General features: G+C 35.1%; 1 protein-coding gene across 3 annotated transcripts; it reads right to left on the bottom strand.

Moving 5' to 3' along the window:
* Positions 1–1284: 1284 nt before the first annotated feature.
* LOC110719601 (serine/threonine-protein kinase prpf4B-like) lies at positions 1285–17570 on the bottom strand. 3 transcript variants are annotated; one of them, XR_002511143.1, is made up of 16 exons: positions 16833–17570; positions 15069–16405; positions 14807–14970; positions 13881–14077; positions 12986–13054; positions 12434–12506; positions 11353–11509; positions 10957–11248; positions 10759–10873; positions 10461–10624; positions 10175–10249; positions 9658–10077; positions 9178–9240; positions 8796–8842; positions 8641–8671; positions 1285–3926 (listed from the first exon to the last, which is right to left on the bottom strand). XR_002511143.1 is itself a non-coding variant. In XM_021898575.1 (12 exons), exons 1-12 carry the CDS (start codon positions 17196–17198, stop codon positions 9877–9879), a joined length of 3210 nt encoding a protein of 1069 aa, XP_021754267.1. In that variant the 5' UTR covers positions 17199–17570; the 3' UTR covers positions 9438–9876. The 3 variants fall into 3 exon arrangements, 1 of the variants encoding a protein (XP_021754267.1); XR_002511142.1 differs by having other exon boundaries at positions 8796–9240; XM_021898575.1 differs by lacking the exons at positions 1285–3926; positions 8641–8671; positions 8796–8842; positions 9178–9240 and having other exon boundaries at positions 9438–10077.
* Positions 17571–19525: the final 1955 nt, after the last annotated feature.

Below are 19525 nucleotides of genomic sequence, written 5' to 3'. Positions count from 1 at the left end.
TGTTTAAGAAATCTACCAAAAACTTAAATTCTCGTGAAAAATAAGAAAGGGGACTCCAATAAGAGACAGAGGGAATATATTATAGTTAGTACTCTCTCCGTCCCTAATTACATTCCTATTTCTCTCTATTATGTAGGAAAAATAATAAGTTAATACATATCATTAATAAGAAACATGAACAACTTTATAAAAAAGTGTCAATTAATATAATTGTTTCTTCAGAGTGAGGGATAGATCAAGTGATTAGAACTCCCCCTCCTATTTTAAGAGATCTTGAAATAGATTCAAATCACCCGCCCTTGTAGCTCTCTAAACACCAAAAATATATAATTGTTTTTTTTATACAAGTCTACTTCGACCGCAAAAACATATATTTGACCACTAATGTATCAAATTATATAATGGAGTGGTAGAAATTATAATACAAAAATAATTTAAAAATTAATGCAGTCATTAAGACAAAACAAACAACCATAAGAATATGTTCGCGCAATACCCGGGTTGTTACTTTGAAATCAATTGGGGTATTTTTATTAACAAATTTAAAAGCTAAATTGACAATATTTAATGGTTTTTTTTTTTAAATACTACATCTATTTCTTATTATGTACAACAATTGAATTTCTTATATCTTACATAAAATACTCAATTGTTGCACACAATGTGTAACAAAGGCAGAAATTACATCATGTCGTATATACTTCTGTAAATTTCATTTTCTTACTTATAAGATGTTTGACCATTTCCAATGTCAAAAAAAAAAAAAAGAAGTTTGATCATAGACTAAGATAGTTAAATAGCCAACTTTTTTACAAGTGATTAGGTGTTCAAATCCCATTAACCTTGTAATAAGTAATTCACCCAGCTACATCTTAGCTTCCATCAACAAGATCTTATTGGGGCCTCCAACTAATTTTTTTGCGGTCTAAATTTCAAATTTGATGATTTATAATTTAAATTTAATTATTCTTTCCTCCTACTTAAAGGAACTAGCTCCATCATTAGGATAACTTAATCCTAACTTAATCTCCTATATGTATATCTCGCTGAATTCCCCTGACGACAAAATTCGAGGGAATGATGGAGCTAGTTCCTTTAAGTAGATCAGATTGCAAATAGAAGTCAAGTCCTGTGCTTAATTGAGTTAATGTCTAATTTTATAAAATAGATCAGATTGCAAATAGAAGTCAAGTCCAAAGTTATGCATAGAGCCCTCGAGTCAAATCTTGTAGAACATAAACTTGAAACCATAATTGGGACTTAAAACTCTTAACAAAGTCAGAGTTCAGGATTAAGAACTCAAAAGAATGTAACTTTCATTATTTTCTATAACAATCACTCCAGGAATCCATATGTTTGTATGTTACAATCAGTACTTCTAAAATATACCAAAACCTTCAAGTTATAATAAAAAATGAACAAATGGCCCGAACAAATGGCACAATCAGAAGACACAAAGATATTACCACTTGCTAAAACTCTCACAAGCATCTAGTGTTCAGCCAAGCATGATTGCAGGCCATTGAAGATTGGCAAAGGTAGAAATTTTCAATATAAGTAGAAAATTTAAATATATACGACCATTACTCTAAAACACTACTCTAAAGAAGAGTTTTCTTATCTCTGAAATGACCTGTGCTTAATTGAGTGACAATTTAATAATAAGAAATATTTACAAAAAAAACAATGAAAAAAAAAATCATAAAATCAAATCAATTAATCAAAGCCTTTTATCCCACAAATGGGGTCGGCTACATGATAAAAATTAATTAAATAAAAATAAATATACGAAGAATAAATAAATAGAATATGATATTGTTTCTAAAAAAGAAAAAGAAAAAAAAAGAAAGAAAAAAGATTATGATGGATAATTCCACGAATATAAAATGTGAAACTACTACCTTTTATCAATAAACTTATACTAAAGATGAAACCAGGAATGACACTTGTCATTTCCTGGTCAAAAATTTTCCCGCCTTTTTTTTTCTTTCCTTTTTAATTTTTTTGCCATATTTTAATGACATCTATATATTTTATAACCTATAATAATTGTCATTTCTATTTTGACAACATATTTAATCCAGTATTACTCAATTAATATTTATTTACAAATATTCTCTACATACTAGGAAACTTTTAATTACAAAATACTAACATAGATTTAAAAAAATAAGGTATTGGAATATATATCGTTTTCCAAGATTATTATAATATTATCAATATCAATTTTACAGAAAAATCATTTTGGTAGCATATTTTGTACGGAGTATTAATCTTAAAACTATACATAACGTTTATAAGAACAAAATAATTTTGTTATAGTATACTTTGTACATAATATATATTGGAAAATTAAATCTAATTGTTCTAAACATTTATGTGATTATTTTTTTTATTTAAAAAAAATAACCTACTACTCACTAAAAATATATTTAAAAAGTTGATTACAGAATTCTAATTATCCTAAAGTAAAATGAACTCAAATAAATTTTCATATTATGCCGATCAAAGTGTGTCAAATTTAAGGACAAATGCATATGATTAATACTACTTCCCTTAGGACTAAATATAGCTAATAATTTAATTTTCTTATATAAAACCTTTTATCTTCTAAGTTTCTATTACTATATTTTTTTTATACAATCCAATCTAATAATCTTTACATTTAATTTAAGTTATTTTGTTACAAATAATTTTTTTGGATAAATTATTGTTGAATTAACACCATATTTATTATTTATTTATTGTAAAATTTAATTATGACCGTGCATGGCACGGGACTTAACCTAGTATTCCTCTATAAAGAAATACAGTTTCTCCTTTTACACCACAAGTAACTAATACATCCTTCATTGATAGTTCAAGTTGCTAAAATTGCTGATTATAACTTTTCACTTAATTAAACTAATTATTTACTAATAACAGCTGTATTTCATTGACTGAAATTACTTATATACTTAAATGGATTAATAGAAAATTACTTATCTAATAAATAAATAAATAAAGGCCCAAAGCCCTTAGCAATATTCCTCTAACAGTATGAAAATTAGAACTGAACACAGGACCCCCACCAACTCAGTCAACATGCATCACTGAAAACATTTTTACTACAACCAATTCTAAACATATAGTTCCAGAGCTTCAGTTATTTTCCTTGTTCTACTCTATTTCGTATGGTGGTGCCTTCACAACACCATATGCACAAGTCAATATTCCATATTAGAGCTTGTACACTAAAAACAAAAGATTTCATAGTAGCAGCTGTTCTATGCCAACCACTTCTACAGCACAATACATATTCAAAAGAAGAATCTACAAGCTTAGGTCAGATAAAGATATGTTATACCTTGACTAACATGCTGCCAACTTGGTTTTCTTTTTACCAATAGTCTACTAGAATTCCAGTCTACTAGAATGCTGTAACATTCTGAACACTTGGTTCTATTTTTACAGATCAAAATAATCAAGTTATCCAATTTCATGGAATGCACACATAGACAACAGACAAACACACACACCCAAGATTTTGAAATTAAAAATCTCTTTTGCCTTCAATGGTTAAAAAATATCAACAGTCCAAAACTAATGAACTATGGTATCTAAGTTCAGAATGAAAACTAGCAGGAAGATAGTGGGTCACCAGCTCAAACATAACACACGTCTGACTAAATTATATCATTATCCTCCTTGGCAAAACTCAAAGCATACCAAAACATGGGGCAAAAATATATCTTAACCAAAATTTCAATCCACAATCTAAACCAAGCAAAGAACCCACAAAGTTACTAACAAAAAAAACAACAATCACAAGATATTCAGGGTATTTGCCACAGCAGTGCTTCTCGGCTTCTCCTAGACCCTGCAGAAGTATCATACACGTAGTACAACAAAAAAAAGAAGAAATCCAAAGCCTAGAACGCCCCGGCCTACAGAAGATAAAGATGCACACTATAACCATGCTTTAGCTGAAATATGACAAAGAATTTATCTAAACAGAACCAAATTTCTCCTAAGAGATGGAGAACAATGAACTTTGGCCCAGACAAACATAACCGACAGTAAAACTCAGCGCAAACTTTTAAGATTGAAGCAGGATCCAATTCTTCTGATTGAAAAGTTGTCTCATTTACAAGCATCTAAAATGAATTTAATGTACACGACTTGAGGAATAAAGTTACACAAACTTGTACAAAAATAGAGTGATATTGTACGTCAGTTGTAAAGTTGCCCTAAAAAATCTAAAATGATCAAAAGTTACCCCAAAATATATAAAAGTACCCCCGATAAAGAAGTTATTTACGCTTTATGATTGACTTACTCTTTTCAAAATGAGTAAAAATCAAATCTCAATGGGTAAAACATAGCTACATTATCCTTTTAAAGCTTATTCCATTGCCTTTTTACATTAAAATCACATCAGGTTTGAAATTACACCAAAGAATATTAAAGTTACACCAAATTGGCTAAATGTTACTTACCAGGTGTACACAAAAGTTTTGGATGAAATTAAAAGGTTATTTTAGATTTTAATACCTGTTAAAAACCCGAAAATGGTTTTTAACACCTCCTAAAAAAAATTGATTTTAACACCACCCAAATTTCAAAAAATTGGGTATTACCACCACGTAACTGATTCTGTTTACAAATCTGTTAAGTAAGGCCACATAACGTGTCACTTTATTATTGGCCAAAAAATAAAAAAATAATAAAAAATTAAAAAACAAAAAATAAAAATTTAAAAAACCTAAAACTACCCCCAGCCCCACCACCGCGCCACCAGCATCGTCCCCCAACCCACCCACTGCCAGCGTCCGGCGTCCCAGAGAATCGCCCGGCACCGGCGACCCCACCCCACCCCCACCCCTTTCCTCCACCTATGCACCCCACCCCTTCCCTTTCCCTATTTTCGTTTCCCGACCCACCACCCCAAAACCACCCTAAACGCCCCCTCCCCCGGAAAACGCCCCTCCTCCCCCGGAAACGCCCTCCCTCTCCTTTCCCCCTCCCTTAGTCGATTCCCTACCACCCCAAACGAAACCCTAAAACCCGTTTAGGGTGGTTTCGGGGTTGTGGGTCGGGAAACAAAAATGGGGAAGGGAAGGGGTGGGGTGCGTAGGTGGTGAAAAGGGTGGTGGGGGTGGGGTCGCCGTCGCCGGGCGATTCTCAAGGACGCCAGACGCCGGCGGGGGGTGGGTTTGGGGACGACGGTGTTGGCGCGGTTGGTGGGGCTGGGGTAGTTTTAGGTTTTTTCCTGCTAATTTTTGTTGTTAAGTTATGTTGTATTGTTATATGGGTTTTGCCTTGTTTTTGCTGATTTTTGTTGTTAGTTTTTGTTGTAAATTTTTGTTGTAAATGTGTTTGTATGAATTTTTTAAGTTAATTTCTAGTATCATATGAATTTATAATGCTTATTTCTGTTAATTTTTGTTAATGCATGGTTTTATTCGCTGATAATGTTCTTTTTGTGAGAAGTCGTTTACTTGTTTGATAAATTCTACCTGTTAATTTATCTGCATGTTTGTGAGCAAATTACTTGTGTTTTGGTTTTAATTAATTGTTGTGTTATTATGTAATTGCAGCAAATAGCGGCCACTCAAATCCATTTCATTCAAAAAGGAATAGATTAATTCCACTATGAAAGGATGGGCAAAACAAAGAGTATTAAAGATTGTATTTAAAAATCAGCGTAGCTTTTGAATCCAATTTGTAATTCGTTAATTAGACTTGATTGTAATCCATAAAGTAAATTTATTAGACTATTTTGTTTGAGATTGACTTGTAGTTTGCCTAAAAATTTAAAATGCAATTGAATGAACAAAATCAGGTTGGCCGGGTTGACCTAACCCGAATTTAGCAACCTGGTTTATCCTCAAAACAAAGTTTTGGGTCAAATCAGGTCATTTTCGGGTTAACCCGAACCCGAAAATATTAGGTTCGGGTTCAGCTTTTCAACTCGAAAACTTAAATGAATCGGGTTAGGGTTGGGGTCAGCTGACCCGAACACGAGCCCGACCCGATCTGTTTGACACCTCTAAATACCATACACAAAGTGATTATACGGTTATACCTAAGGATGCCAATGGGTCCAAAACCTGGTCAGATCCATGGACCCCAACCCATTTTTTAGGATAAGCAGATTGCTTTTTTTTTTATTTTTTTTTTAACCCTCCTCACTCATAAAACTTTCAGGCTATTGTAAATAGGGCTATATATAAACTTCATTGCCTCTTTGCGATTGGTTAACTAATTAGCTATACTCTAGTGTTTCACTCTACAAAAAACCATACGACATACATTAATAAAAAAAAAATTAGGATCTAAACTTCAGCTACCTATCTACTCCAAATCGAGACCTTTAATCACCATGATCAAGAGCTCCTGCTATATGTAAACTCCATTGCCTCTTTGACATTGGTTAACTAATTAGCTATACTCTAATATTTCACTCCAAAAAAAACCATACGATATACATTAATAAAAAAAAATTATGATATAAACTTCAGCTACCTATCTACTCCAAACCATGACCTTTAACCACCATGATCAAGAGCTCCAGCTATATCCGGCGAGTAAGCTTCCTTTCTTCATTCTATTATCTTTCTCGGTAATCGAGTTCATTCTCACTTCCAAAATTCTAATTTCTCTAACCTATCATGAAGCGCAAATAAAAAAGTTCGGTGCCGAGGTAAAGTTTAGCATTCCCTTCTTTACCAATTGGCACGACAAATTGATTGCTTCTACACCTAGCCCTTAGGTGCATAGACATACTTCAAAATTATTTCTCCCTGAGAAGTAGAGCTAAGCGATCTATTGAATGAAGGGCAGGCTTGAATAACTTTGTTTTTTTGAAGGCTATGTCATTTACAACCGCGGCGGCTTAAGCTTGGTTTATTTTGTTAGAAAAGAAAAAAAAGTAGGTTTCGAAAGTTCATCGATTAGTACACATTCGGTGCTGTCCCTGTGGATAGGTAAATTTCTATTAAGAGAATTACCTCATGTTAGGATTCAACTCGTTTTTGCTACTTCTTATTCCTGTCTTAATATAACAACAAGATGTTTCTTTTGCCCCTTCCATCTGAGAAGGTAAGGTATACTACCTAATGTAGCAGGACGCGAGGCAAGGCTTATCTGCTCGGGATAGACAGCTTTTTACCCTTGCGCCCTGTCACGAAAGCAACATTGGTCTATTGTGATAATGTGAGTGCGATACATTTCGTAATAATCGCAATAGTAGGGTATGCACAAAGTTTTAGGAAAATTATAGGGTAGGGACCAAAAGAGAATTTTTTATAATACGAAGTATAGTTAATAAGAGAGAGAGAAAATATATATATATATATATATATATATATAAGTGGGTTTAACAAAGGAGAGAAATAATAATATATTGGAGAAAGTGTAGTTAGTAAGAGAGAAAAATAATAAAATAATGGTGGGTCCTTACCAAATAAGATAAGTGTTGCAAATGTTATGAAACGGACATAAAAGGAAAGTGTTGCGATTATTACGAAACAGAGGGAGTAGAACTTACAGCTACAAACCATCAAAATAAAGAAAATCAAGTTTATGCTCATGTAATTCATCCATATGAAAAACATTCATACCAAAGCTTGAAATTAATTTCACCTCTAACAAAAGATTAAAAATTTATTGTTTCAATTGCTACATTACTAGTCTACTAATGATTATTTGATATAATATGACTAAATGCTGTCAGAAAATCATACTTTCTTTTTAGTTGACATGTATTCCTTTTTAGGAAGTTTTTTTTTAGTTGACATGTTTCCTTTTGGGGTAAATTTTTTACCTTGCATTTACAAGTTACCCCACTTGCTTTTTCATTCTCTCTCACCCTCTCTCCTCTCCTTAATATATGTGCCCAAATCAAACGTGTCAACTAAATAGAAACGGAGGAAGTATAAAATTATAAAGCAATGACAAGCTAAGAGCAATTAATCTTTATAGGGTTTTTTTATTCAAAAATAAAAAATAAAAAAAAAAAATTCAAGACATGTATTTTTATGATAATGTTTCCTCTCTTCCTTTAAATCCCTTACCTAGGCAGAGATGAGCCACCACCAAGGAAGGAGTTGTTTGTACACTGCACTAAATTCGAATGACTAAAAAGAACTTATTATTACACAACTACATCGACTATGAATAATTATACCACAATCTCTGTTTATGGCCAATCTTGGTAAAACAATAAAAACCTAGCTTCAAAAGTGACAGCCCAAACAATATAATTTTTAACCAAAGTGCTCACTACAATTTTTCCCGTCGCTCAAAATGCAAAAATATAAGCAATCTCATCTTCCAGAATATGAAAGTCGCAACATTCTCTACATAAGCAGAAATATTTAACACCAGAAGTTGCAACATTCTCTACCTAAGCAGAAAATTATTAACAGGAAGAACTGTGAATATCAGTGGTTACAAAGACTACTTGCATCAACTATTAGGTTTATCACTACATTTGAACCCATTAGACTATTGTAACATGTGATAAGATCAGCAAAGAATATAGGGAAAGGAAGGAACATTTTGCAATTAACCAAGAGACTCACAGCACACAGCCTAATAAGAACCAATAAAACAAGAAGATAGAGAAAGGATACCAACAATAATGAGGAAACTTACAAAGAGTGTTGCAGGAGCAAGGATCATTTCCCTATCACAAAAAAAAAAAAAAACAAAAAAAAAAAAAAAAAAGAAAGAAAAAAGGAGGTCATTTAATGCCTAGAAGATTCAGCATGATCCTGAAAAAAAGCTTATAAACTATGACAAGAACTCACTGCAAAAATTTCCAAGCAGCAGCACCAGACATCTTCAAAGCCAAAGCCTCCATAATGACCAGCCATAAAGCAGATGTAGTACATTCATTAGAACAATACAGACATGAAGAGGGAAAAAAGAATGAAAAAGGAATCATAATCTCGACGAAAATAACAAAGCCAAGAAAATAAAATGCACAATGAAACTTAACAATAGAGAAATCAGATGAGCTATTTTGGGGTGTTAGGCCACTTAAGCAAAACACAAAACTGTCACGAAATAATTTTCATGTAACAAATAAATTCAATCTTCAGGTTTATTAACAAGGGCAATCCATGACTAGCTCATGAGTCAAACTAACAAGGGTATCAAAGTAACGATCCCAGTAAACAACAAAGGTACCTTCTCCATGGTTCCTTCTAGGCATATAAAGATTGGAGGGTTCCCCCAAGAACTGGAAAATCCCTGAATCAAAAGCAAGATTAGACTCTCCAGGCAGAAAGAAAATAGAAATATTCAACTACAAAAACTAGATAAGAGATAAATATAATCAGAAATATTCAGAAAGATAAGTAGTAAAGATTGTAAGAAGAGCAACACCGATGTAAGCATCGTATACTTTCATTCAAGAAACCAAAGTTAAACGCAGAGAGTACATCGGCTTCCAATGGATAACTATCGTGAGCATTTAAGCTCCATGTTTGAGCAACATTCATCCAGTGTGCTTATAAGCAACAGACCAAAATAAAGTACGAGAAGATATACTAAACTCACAAGGCAAATGTTTAGAGAGAAATGTGATAAATGTAATGTACTATTGCACAATAAATTATCAAAAATGATTACAATAAAAGAAAAAACGCCTTTGGCGAGTTGTCTTACAATAGAAACAGAACACATTCCATTGAGAACTGCCAGTACCTCCCAACAGATATCAGCCTTCTGAGTCCAACTTGAATGACGCCAGAATCAATCTCCCCCAATCAGGCCCACAGTAGTGCATAAAAGATAGACAGTAAATTCCCAATGATTAGAGTGTGATATAAACTAAGACCGTAATATACAAAAATCTAGAGCTACAGCATTTGTGGAGTCAGAAAATCAGCATCTGAATTCACTTGCCGTAATAAATGGGTGATTCAAAGCTTGTGAAACAGTTAGCCTTTTATCTGGATCTAGGACAAATATTTTTTCCAGCAGATCCTTGAAGTTGGCTAACATTTTTGGATCTTCACCAGAAAAACCCCTAATGATGTTACCAACATCTTTTGGCTTAATATTAACGATCACCTTCCTAAGAGTCTGCACAAAAACAAACATATAGCTCTAAGTTAAAAAAACAATGCCTGCAGCTTTGTTCATTTGAGATACACTATAATCATTAATCTTACTGCCTTACCTTCTTAGTGACAGGATCTTCTTCTAACGCAAGAAAATTTAAATCCTGGTCAAAATGTTGCTCAATGAAAGCTCCCTGAAAAAGCAGAATACATAAAGACAAGACATATAAGAATAGTTAGATAAATACATAACTATTCTCAAAAGTCAGTGTCCTACATATATCTTAACAAGAATTAGTTTCCCACCTCTTGTAAGAGGGAAACTGCATCTTAGAATCTAATCATAAAAATAAATAAATAAATAATACTACTTAGTTATGCTAAAATGGCATCCATGGTGAGTACCTTGCGAAGCATCTTCTTTGGGAAAGGACCCTTCAATTCCATGTGAAGACGAAGCATATCATTGTTTGAGGGGCCTGGAAAGAGAACCTTTCCAGTATACAACTCATATAAACAGCAACCAACTGACCAAATGTCCATGGGGTGGTCATAGGTCAAGCCGAGAACTGCACCAAGAAAAATTACAAGCATTAAACAATGAGCCAAAACATTGATATGTAAGTGATGATATGTAGTAAATACATTATAACAGTTTTCATCAACAATGTCTTGCAACACAAATTAAAATTAAAGAACTTACTAATCTCAGGTGCACGATAAAAACGGCTCACAAGGTACGGCGTGATTTCATTTTTACCAGCGAACATTGCATTTCCAAAGTCACAAAGCTTCAGCACATTTTTAGATTCATTGACCTAATTGACAGAAGATTTAGATAAATAAGAAACAATTGGACTTGTTTATAAATAATGTGAATCAATAAATTTCAAAAACTTACCAGCATATTATCTGGTTTAATGTCACAATGTAGAACTCCGCAATTTCTAAGATGCTTCAACGCAATAAACAATTGCTTCGCATAGGTCCTCACAGCAGTAAGCTTAAGGCCAATATTACGACCAAACTTCTTTAGAACCTCACGCAGATTCATATGAAGAGATTCAAAAACTATACAGAGATGATTACGGTACTTGAAATTTGAAAGATAACGAACACAATGTCGGCGATCATCGGGATCTGCACCAACTAGCTTCTTCAAAATCACTAGCTCTTCTGTCCCTGCTTTTAACCTTCATAAGAATTGAACAGCAGTAATTAGATTAGGACTTTAGCCAAAATCACAATAACACAAATTCTCAATAATAAAAAGGGTGCAACAAGGGGAGGTACTAACATAGTTTCATTATTTCGAATTATTTTGATAGCCACTTCCTCTGGATCCCCACTTCCAGCTTTAAGATCCTTTGCACGAACAACAGTGGAAAATACACCTTTACCATGTGCTGCCGTGATTTCATAGCGACTATCAAGTACTTCACCAAATCGAAAACCTTTAAGAAGCAAATAGAGAACCAATTAAAAAGAGCAGAAACCTAACAGGAAGAAAAGTGAAGCATTGACATGCCCTAGCCAGGGTAGAAGCATAAAAGGCACTAACTGTAATAAGACTTGATTATTAAGAAGCTAGCAGCCTACATCTCCCAAAAAGTCAATAGATGACAAGTGACAACTACAAGACAGCAATCCCCTGTTCAGTCAGCAGAAATTCTTTTAAAAAATATATATCAGAATCCTCGACTTAAACCTCAGAAACGTCACCCACCAAAAAATGTCAGAATATGACAAACTTGATGGAGTTTTCTTAATATTGCAACACAACAAGAGATTTTTATCACACACAGCTTGTCAACAAAACCTAAATTTTTAGACCATCAACCAAGTTAAACTCCATGTTAAGGGCTCAAGGCAAAATAGATGCTTTTACAAACCCACGCCACCACTTAAGATCTCTGATACATAGACTACAGATCTTAACATCTACAAATGAATTCCAGATACCAAAAGATGCACATAACAAGATTATCTAGCCGCATAAAGCAGTAATTAGGTACAATAACCCCAAATAATAGTGATTAGCTACCACAGCATCCCATTCAAGATGATTATAGATATAAAGCATGGGAGAATCTTGATTTCAATATGCAACAGAAGTCTTCCTATGCACATCCTTTTTAGGTGGTTAATAAGTGAACAATGGAGCATAAAGAAATTAAAGAATAAAATACAATATAAGGAAAAGGGAAAGTAAAAGAATTTCACCTACAGAATTTTATTAAAAGAAAACAAGTAAATGCATATCCTTTATTAATAGACATCCCTCCTACAACCCCAATGTAAATTACGAGAATAATCATACATAAAAGTCAATGCAAAGCAGTTAAACAAGTAAATGCCAAAATCAGAAACAGACTTACTGTAATATCCCTCTGGATCATCCCAATTATCATTAAGACCACTCCTTTCAAGAGGCAGACCATCTCCCTTACCCTGTCAAGTCAATGAAAAATCATGAGACATTGTATATGAAGTACATAAATATTTCAGTAAGTTACAACATGTTAACCAACTCAACATATAAATTTTATACGGTCTAAATTCCCAGTGGACCAAATCTACCCCAATACAAAAAGAATCAGAATATAACACCCCTGGTATATCTACAATCATTCTAGAAAAACTTTAAAAAGGCAGGAAGAAAAATACATTGAGGTAAAAAAATATAAGAACGTTCTTGGTGTATGATATGAATATAACTCTCTCATCTTCCACAGATAACAAAGCTGCCAACCAAATCTAATTTGTTTTACAATAACACCTTCAAGGTTGATGATATTAAACTATTTGTTGGCATGTTGCCAACATCACAATATATAGAATTTATCCCCCGAAGCAAAACTTGCCAAACTTTAAAGTGACAACTAAAATGAAATACAGAGTTGAAAATAATTTTAAATAAGCACACGTACCATTTTACGAACTCCAGCAGGAGAATCTCCAAATATATCATCACAGAACATATCATTTGACCTTTCACTCTGCAAAAAATATCATCCATAAGCTTAAAAAACAACAGAAGAAATGGCACAATAATACATTAAAATGAGTAGATACCATCAACACTGTGCCAGATATTTTAATCACAAAACCGTTAAAGCTATGATAATGCAAACAATTCTAGCCTTGACAAATAGAATATTACAAACACATCAATACAGTGTAATGGCATTGCTAATCTCGAAACCCAAAGACCTTTTCATATGCTATCACACCAAACCAGATTAAAATCAGCTATCATAATAAAGACTAAGCTTGCAGGTTCACATAATTGTACCCTATAAAACATATAAATTACTACTTCAAAGGTTAAATATATCAATCTATCCAAGTATGAACTGGTGGTCTTGTATCAGACGATTAAATAATTTTAAAAGTTACTGCTTCAAAGGTTAAATATATCCAAGTACGAGCTGGTGGTCTTCTATCAGACGATTAAATAACTTTAACCCTTCTTTTCCAATTTTGAAATTATTTTAACATCAAAGGAATGTTACATCATTTTACATAAATCTACAAACATTTACCTATTTTTGGTAACTTATTTAGCTTTTTGTCTAACTGATACATGGTCTGACAATATAGAAGTATAGGACCCGTCAAACCATCTTGTACAAAAATTAGCAAAAACACAACCATAAGCCCCCACAATAGTTCTTTGTTAAATAACTGTCACAGCAGGCGGTATTCAACTGCAATTGGAAGGCAGTAGGTGAGAGAAGACAACATGCCACACGTGCATAGGCATTATACATGGTAAATTCTTCAGGAAACTAAATTGAATTATAAAACAGGAAAAATCCATACCTTAGGAGAACCCTCCCCCAGCATAACAGTATTCCTTTCAGCAGCAGCTGAGTCATTTCCAGGAGCAGATTTCCCCAAGTATAAGGAAGTATCATCTACAGAATTCTTGTTAGCATCACCCTTAGCACCATTATTTTCTTTTTGACCAGTGCTTGCAGAAGACAACTTAAGGGAAGGCTGCTTCGTCAGTTCCTCATCTGATATTGCACATTATAGAAGATAAATATTAAGGCCTTTCAGACAGATAACATTACCAGACGATTAATAGCAGAAAACGAATAACAACAAGAATATAAAGACTAGTTGAAATGGTTAAGTAACAAATAGATGCCTACAGAACAGGGATAAGCTTTAAAAAGTAGTAGGCATTGTGCAAACAACCACTTGTAATTTCAATATCAATTTCAAACAATCTATCACCAAATTTTACCTGATTGCAGGTATAACAAAGAAAATATGCTACAGCTTAATAGACAAGGCAACAACACTGCCTTCTAGAGACACAATGGTGGTGCAACAAAGACATACTTCCATCGACTTTTATCCTTCCAAAAAGGAATTCTCTCTTCAATAAACTTGAGTCCCTAATAGGATGCAATTAAAAAAAAAAAAAAAAGACTGCATTTCATTCCTCTTTATTCCTCTTGATTTGCAGGAGCCATGAATTACTTTAACCAAGAAGCTCTCCCATAAAAGATGATACTACAAGGCTAAATGTGCAAGAAGGAGCTGCACACATATTCTTTCAGAGGGAAAAAATTGTACCAATTACCAAGCACGTGGCAACTGCAACACTACTTCAAATTCCATAAGTCACAATCTTATATACCTAAAGAACATTTGAACACACTATGCAAACCCGCACACAAAAAGAAACACAACTAAATACTAAAATCCCCGAATAAATAAAAAGACAGAGAACACACCTTTAGAGACTTGAGGCACAGCCTGCTGCTGCTGCGATTGTTTAGCTTTATATTTTTGAAGAATGGCTTCTCTTCGCCTTCTACTCTCCTCCTTGATTCTGTCGATATCATCCTCTTCAGGCTCTGCAGGCTTCAACTCTAGCGTATCCTTGTCATCATCATCCCTGACAGGAAAACTAATGAATCAGCATTCAATACAATGCAAATGAGAAACATGGAAACTCAAACAGTAAAGAGAGGCTCTTGAATGAACAAAAATTACCCATTCATTGCATCTTCATTTTCCTTCAGAGAATCATCTTTAGTGGCCTTATCTTCATATGGATCATGCTTCATCTTTCGGTCCTTGAAATATTCTGCTTCATCATAACCACGGCGCCTATCACGATTACTGTATACATCATCACGGTCATCAAATTTATGGTATCTACTGCTCCTATCATCCTCATCATCTCTAGCCTTGTCTCTATGTCTATCGCTGCCACTATATCTGTCTCTTCCCCTATCCATCTCCGACTTTCGAGACCTGTCCCTTTCCTTATCACGTTCTCTCTCAGCATCTCTATCTTTATACATGGATGTGCTATCATCTCTCCTCCTTTCCCTGCCAAGGTCCCTGTCCCGACTCCTTCCACGATCTTTCTCCCTTCTCCTTTCTCTTTCTCTATCCCTTTCTTGGTCCCTGTCCCTGCTCCCACCACGATCTCTATTCCGATCAATATCATTCTTTACCTCTCTATGAATCTCTCTGTCCCTCACAAAATCCCTCTCCCGTTCATAATCTCTGCTCCGGATCCTATCACGATCCCTTTCGCTCCTCTCTTTTATTGGCTCTGGCTCCACTCGTTTCTTATCCCGGTACATCTTCTCCTCTGTCTCATTGTCCTTAGAATCACCATCTTCATGCTTTCCTTCATGCAAACTAGACCTGTGATAGCTGGAACTTCTCTCTCCTCCTTTATCCTTAACCTTTTCTCCACCATTAGATCTGTAATCTTTACCTGCACGACTATCCTTTTCACCATCCATCTCATAACCAACCTTGCCATTATCATATAGCTTTTCATCTCTTTCATTGTGATGCCTTGTTTTTGAATACCTCTCGTGCGCAATGCTCTGCGAACGTTCCCTTTCCTTCTTGCGATCAGGAGATTTAGACCTGCTCCTATCACTAGTCTCTAGATGGTACCTTCCATGAGAAGGGGAGCGATACCTTGCTTCATGGCGGTCATCCCTAACCTTAAGAGAATATGAATCTCTTCTACCTCTAAGATCATCTTCATCCACCTCCATTAATTCCAAGGCATGTTTGCTTTTGGTCCTTACATGGTCCTTCTCCTTGCTTCTTTCTTTTAAAGGAGACTCATGTCCTGTATGTGACCTAGATTCTCCCTTTCTAGACCTGCGAGTAAGATCACCATTAGCCACCCTATCTGACACAGGAAATTCGTCATGATGAGAGTGACTCCCGTCTTCCTTGCCCTCACTACCACTGCGATCACTTCTAGGAGACTTCAAATACTTCTTAGACTTCCCACTTTTATCATTCCGCGTCACATTATGATTGCTTTCAGGATTTTCTAAATCAGTATCAACACTCTGTGGCACAAGGAACAGTAAAAAAGCTTAGCAAACATTACTCAAAAATTCAAATCGAACACAAAAAAAATAATGCAACATCCTACAAAAACTATGCAATAATAACATGTAACTAAGTCTTACAACTTAAATCCGCATTGAAAACCATTGTCTTCTGGATTCATGATTCACCCTAAAAGAAGTCATGCTGTCTTTTACGTAACCGTCTTTAGGATGCCCATTGCCCCATTAATCATATCCAATGTACATACTATATGGTAAAATCTATATCACAAATTCTAAATTTTGTCAGCTCATAAAATAATCCAACAATAAAAGAGTTCAATTTCTTTTCGTATTAATCATATGATTAATCTAATTATCACAATCAAATTAAAAAATCAATCAATTTCGCAAAAAATTAAAAGAGGGGAAATCAGAAACACACCATGTAAGAATCATCACCGGCCTTAAATTCACCTGATTCGACATCGGACCCAACCTTCTTATCGAAAGAATCGACTTCAGCACCAGGAACACCTTCATCATCAACAATCTCACCTTCCTCCATATCATCATAATCAACAAGAGGAGCTGGTTTCGTCACCTCTTCAACTACTTCCTCTCTATTCACAACCTCAATTTCATCTTTCTTCGCATCTCCATGCTTCGAGCTGCTATGGCGGTGGTGGTGGCGATGGCGGCGGTGGTGGCGGTGATGGCGGTGCTTGTGGCGCTTCGATTTCTCCGGCGAATCGTCATTGGAGGAAGAACGGCTGTGCTTTCGATGAGAATCATGGGAATCGCTCGCCATTAATGGAGGAATTTCTAGGGTTTCGATTTGGGTTTGGGAGAATTAGGGTTCGGGACAGATTTCGCAAGTTGAAGGAATGGGGGAAAAGGAATTGTTTGGATTGATTGCGAGATGAATAACAATAGTTAGATACGACTCATACGAGTATATAAATGCCGTGTTTGGGAATATTGATAATTAGAGTTTTTTTTTTTTTTTTTTTTTATTCTTTTTAATTTGGAAAAATAGAAATTAAAAATCCAATCTTTGCACTTTTTTCTCTAAAAAAATTCAACCTTAAGTTTATTCCACAAAAATTCAACCTTTATATACCATCTTAATTTAAAGATCCATTACCTGGTGATCAGTTTTTATAAGTTATATGTCACGTGTTAGCTTTTTATAGGTATATTGCTTTTTATATAATTTTAAAAATCAAAATATAATTAAGGGGGTGTTTGGTAAGTGGGATTAAGAAGATGGGAATGGGAATATATGTACCAACATGACTAATTCCCTTGTTTGTTTTAAGGGAATGGGAAATAAAATCCCAGTGAATTCCCACATTCTTATTACCTAGGGGGGCTGGTAATAGGGGAAGGGAATCGAAAAAGGTATGAAAAGACCAAATTTCCATTAATGAGAAGGGTGAAAAGGAAGGGGAAAAATACGAGTAAGGGCTTTGTTATAATTTCTTAGTAAATATCAACATATCCCTAGCAGCTACCAGACTATGGACTTTTATTCCCTTTCATGAATTCCCAACAACAAATTCCCACCCATAATTCCCCAAATTCCCATTCCCGCGTGCCAAACGCCCCGTAAAAGAAAAAAAACAAAGCCCTAGCCCCCTTTTACGGCCTAAATGACCAACACTTCACCGTCCTCCCAATCGGAACAGCCCACCGCCTTCCCCTCCCCGTCCCCACCTCTCCTTCCCCGAAATCACAACAATAATCGGCTCCAAAATAATCAGATATTTCCTCTGTTTCTCTTGGCTGTTTTTGCTCAAAGTGGAGAATCGAACCTGAGACCTCTCTCTCACCAAGTCACCATGAAAAATTCCAACAAACCAACTAGGCTATCTCTAATATCATGATATGTAGGACAAACATTAGCTATTTATTAGTTATTCTAGGGGGGCATACTAAAAATTACATATATCACCAATTGGGCCACGGGGGGTCGGGCCTCCACCAGCCCCCCCCCCCCCCCCCGTGGCTCCGCCCTTGATCGTGGTTGTGGTTGTTCGTGTTAGGGAAACTTGTGTTTGAACAAGGGTCACAAAAATAGCAAACAAATTAGAACGGAAAATCTTCGAGGCGTGAACGGAATCACTTTTCCAAAAGTATAATTCCGACCCTATACTACAACCGGGTATCACGGAAATTTACTAAGGAGATTCAACGAAGAACAATTGCAATCACAAGTAGGATGATTACAATTCAATGTATAAAAGCTTTTGGATTTATGATGATGATAAATAAAATTGCAAAGGTTTTTAAGAAAATATTCTCCAATTATTTTCTCAAGTATCTCCAACATATGTTTATAGAACATATATATATTAAAGCAAAGACTTTAGCCAAGAGTCCCGAAAATAACTGACAAAATTCAAGCAAAACCGACAAAACCGTCAGTCTCAACTTCCTCTCTGACACGCGCACGATCGGCCTGCTGCCGCCCGATCGGGCTGACTGGAACGTCAGAAACAGTAACCTCTCGCGCCCGATCGGGCGGTGGTGGCCCAATCGGGTGGCAACCCCAAATTCCAGAAATCTAATTTCCGTCAATTATGTTCCCTTCTCGCGCCCGATAGGGCGGCGGCTGCCCGATCAGGCGGCAAAGAAGACGATTTCCAAACCACCCTCGCGCCCGATCGGGCGAGCACCACCACGATCGGGCAGCTGACCGGGCGAAGATCAGGGGCATCGACATTGTCTTCTTGAAGCAGTAGATGATTTTCTCATTTCGTGAACCTTGTTCCTCTTTCAATATATATTATTGCTTAAATATTCTTTATTAATTAATTACAACACTTTTGCCTAAGTAATATAATTAATTAACATGAATTATGTCTCCAATTCTCAAAATTATTCAACAATCCTCCCCCATTTTAAGAATTTAAACTAGACACGTTGCAAAATACATCATCATCACAAAACAATCCTATGCATAAATGAAAGTGTACTGACAAGGTAAAGTCGTATCCCCTAATCAAAAGTAATTCCTAAATCCTCTAACTAATGTAGATAGGGAAGTAGGGTCGAATCCACAGAGAAACGAGTCTTTCTATTCCTAATTAATTAATATAATCTAGATTATAAAGTAACCAAAATATAATAATC

This window comes from Chenopodium quinoa, unplaced genomic scaffold, assembly GCF_001683475.1.
Source record: "Chenopodium quinoa cultivar QQ74 unplaced genomic scaffold, ASM168347v1, whole genome shotgun sequence".
NCBI classification, from domain to species: Eukaryota; Viridiplantae; Streptophyta; class Magnoliopsida; order Caryophyllales; family Amaranthaceae; genus Chenopodium; species Chenopodium quinoa.
The sequence above is the reverse complement of the archived record's forward strand: the minus strand, read 5'-3'. Positions and strand labels throughout refer to the sequence as shown.

What these genes read in the sequence shown, in the direction of transcription:
- LOC110719601 (XM_021898575.1), bottom strand. Translation starts at nt 17,198, where the DNA reads ATGGCGAGCGATTCCCATGATTCTCATCGAAAGCACAGCCGTTCTTCC. An exon ending in TTATCGTGCACCTGAGATTA is followed by an intron (nt 10,625 to 10,758) that starts GTAAGTTCTTTA and finishes TTCTTGGTGCAG; the next exon opens with TTCTCGGCTTGACCTATGAC. An exon ending in CAAAGAAGATGCTTCGCAAG is followed by an intron (nt 10,250 to 10,460) that starts GTACTCACCATG and finishes CTGCTTTTTCAG; the next exon opens with GGAGCTTTCATTGAGCAACA.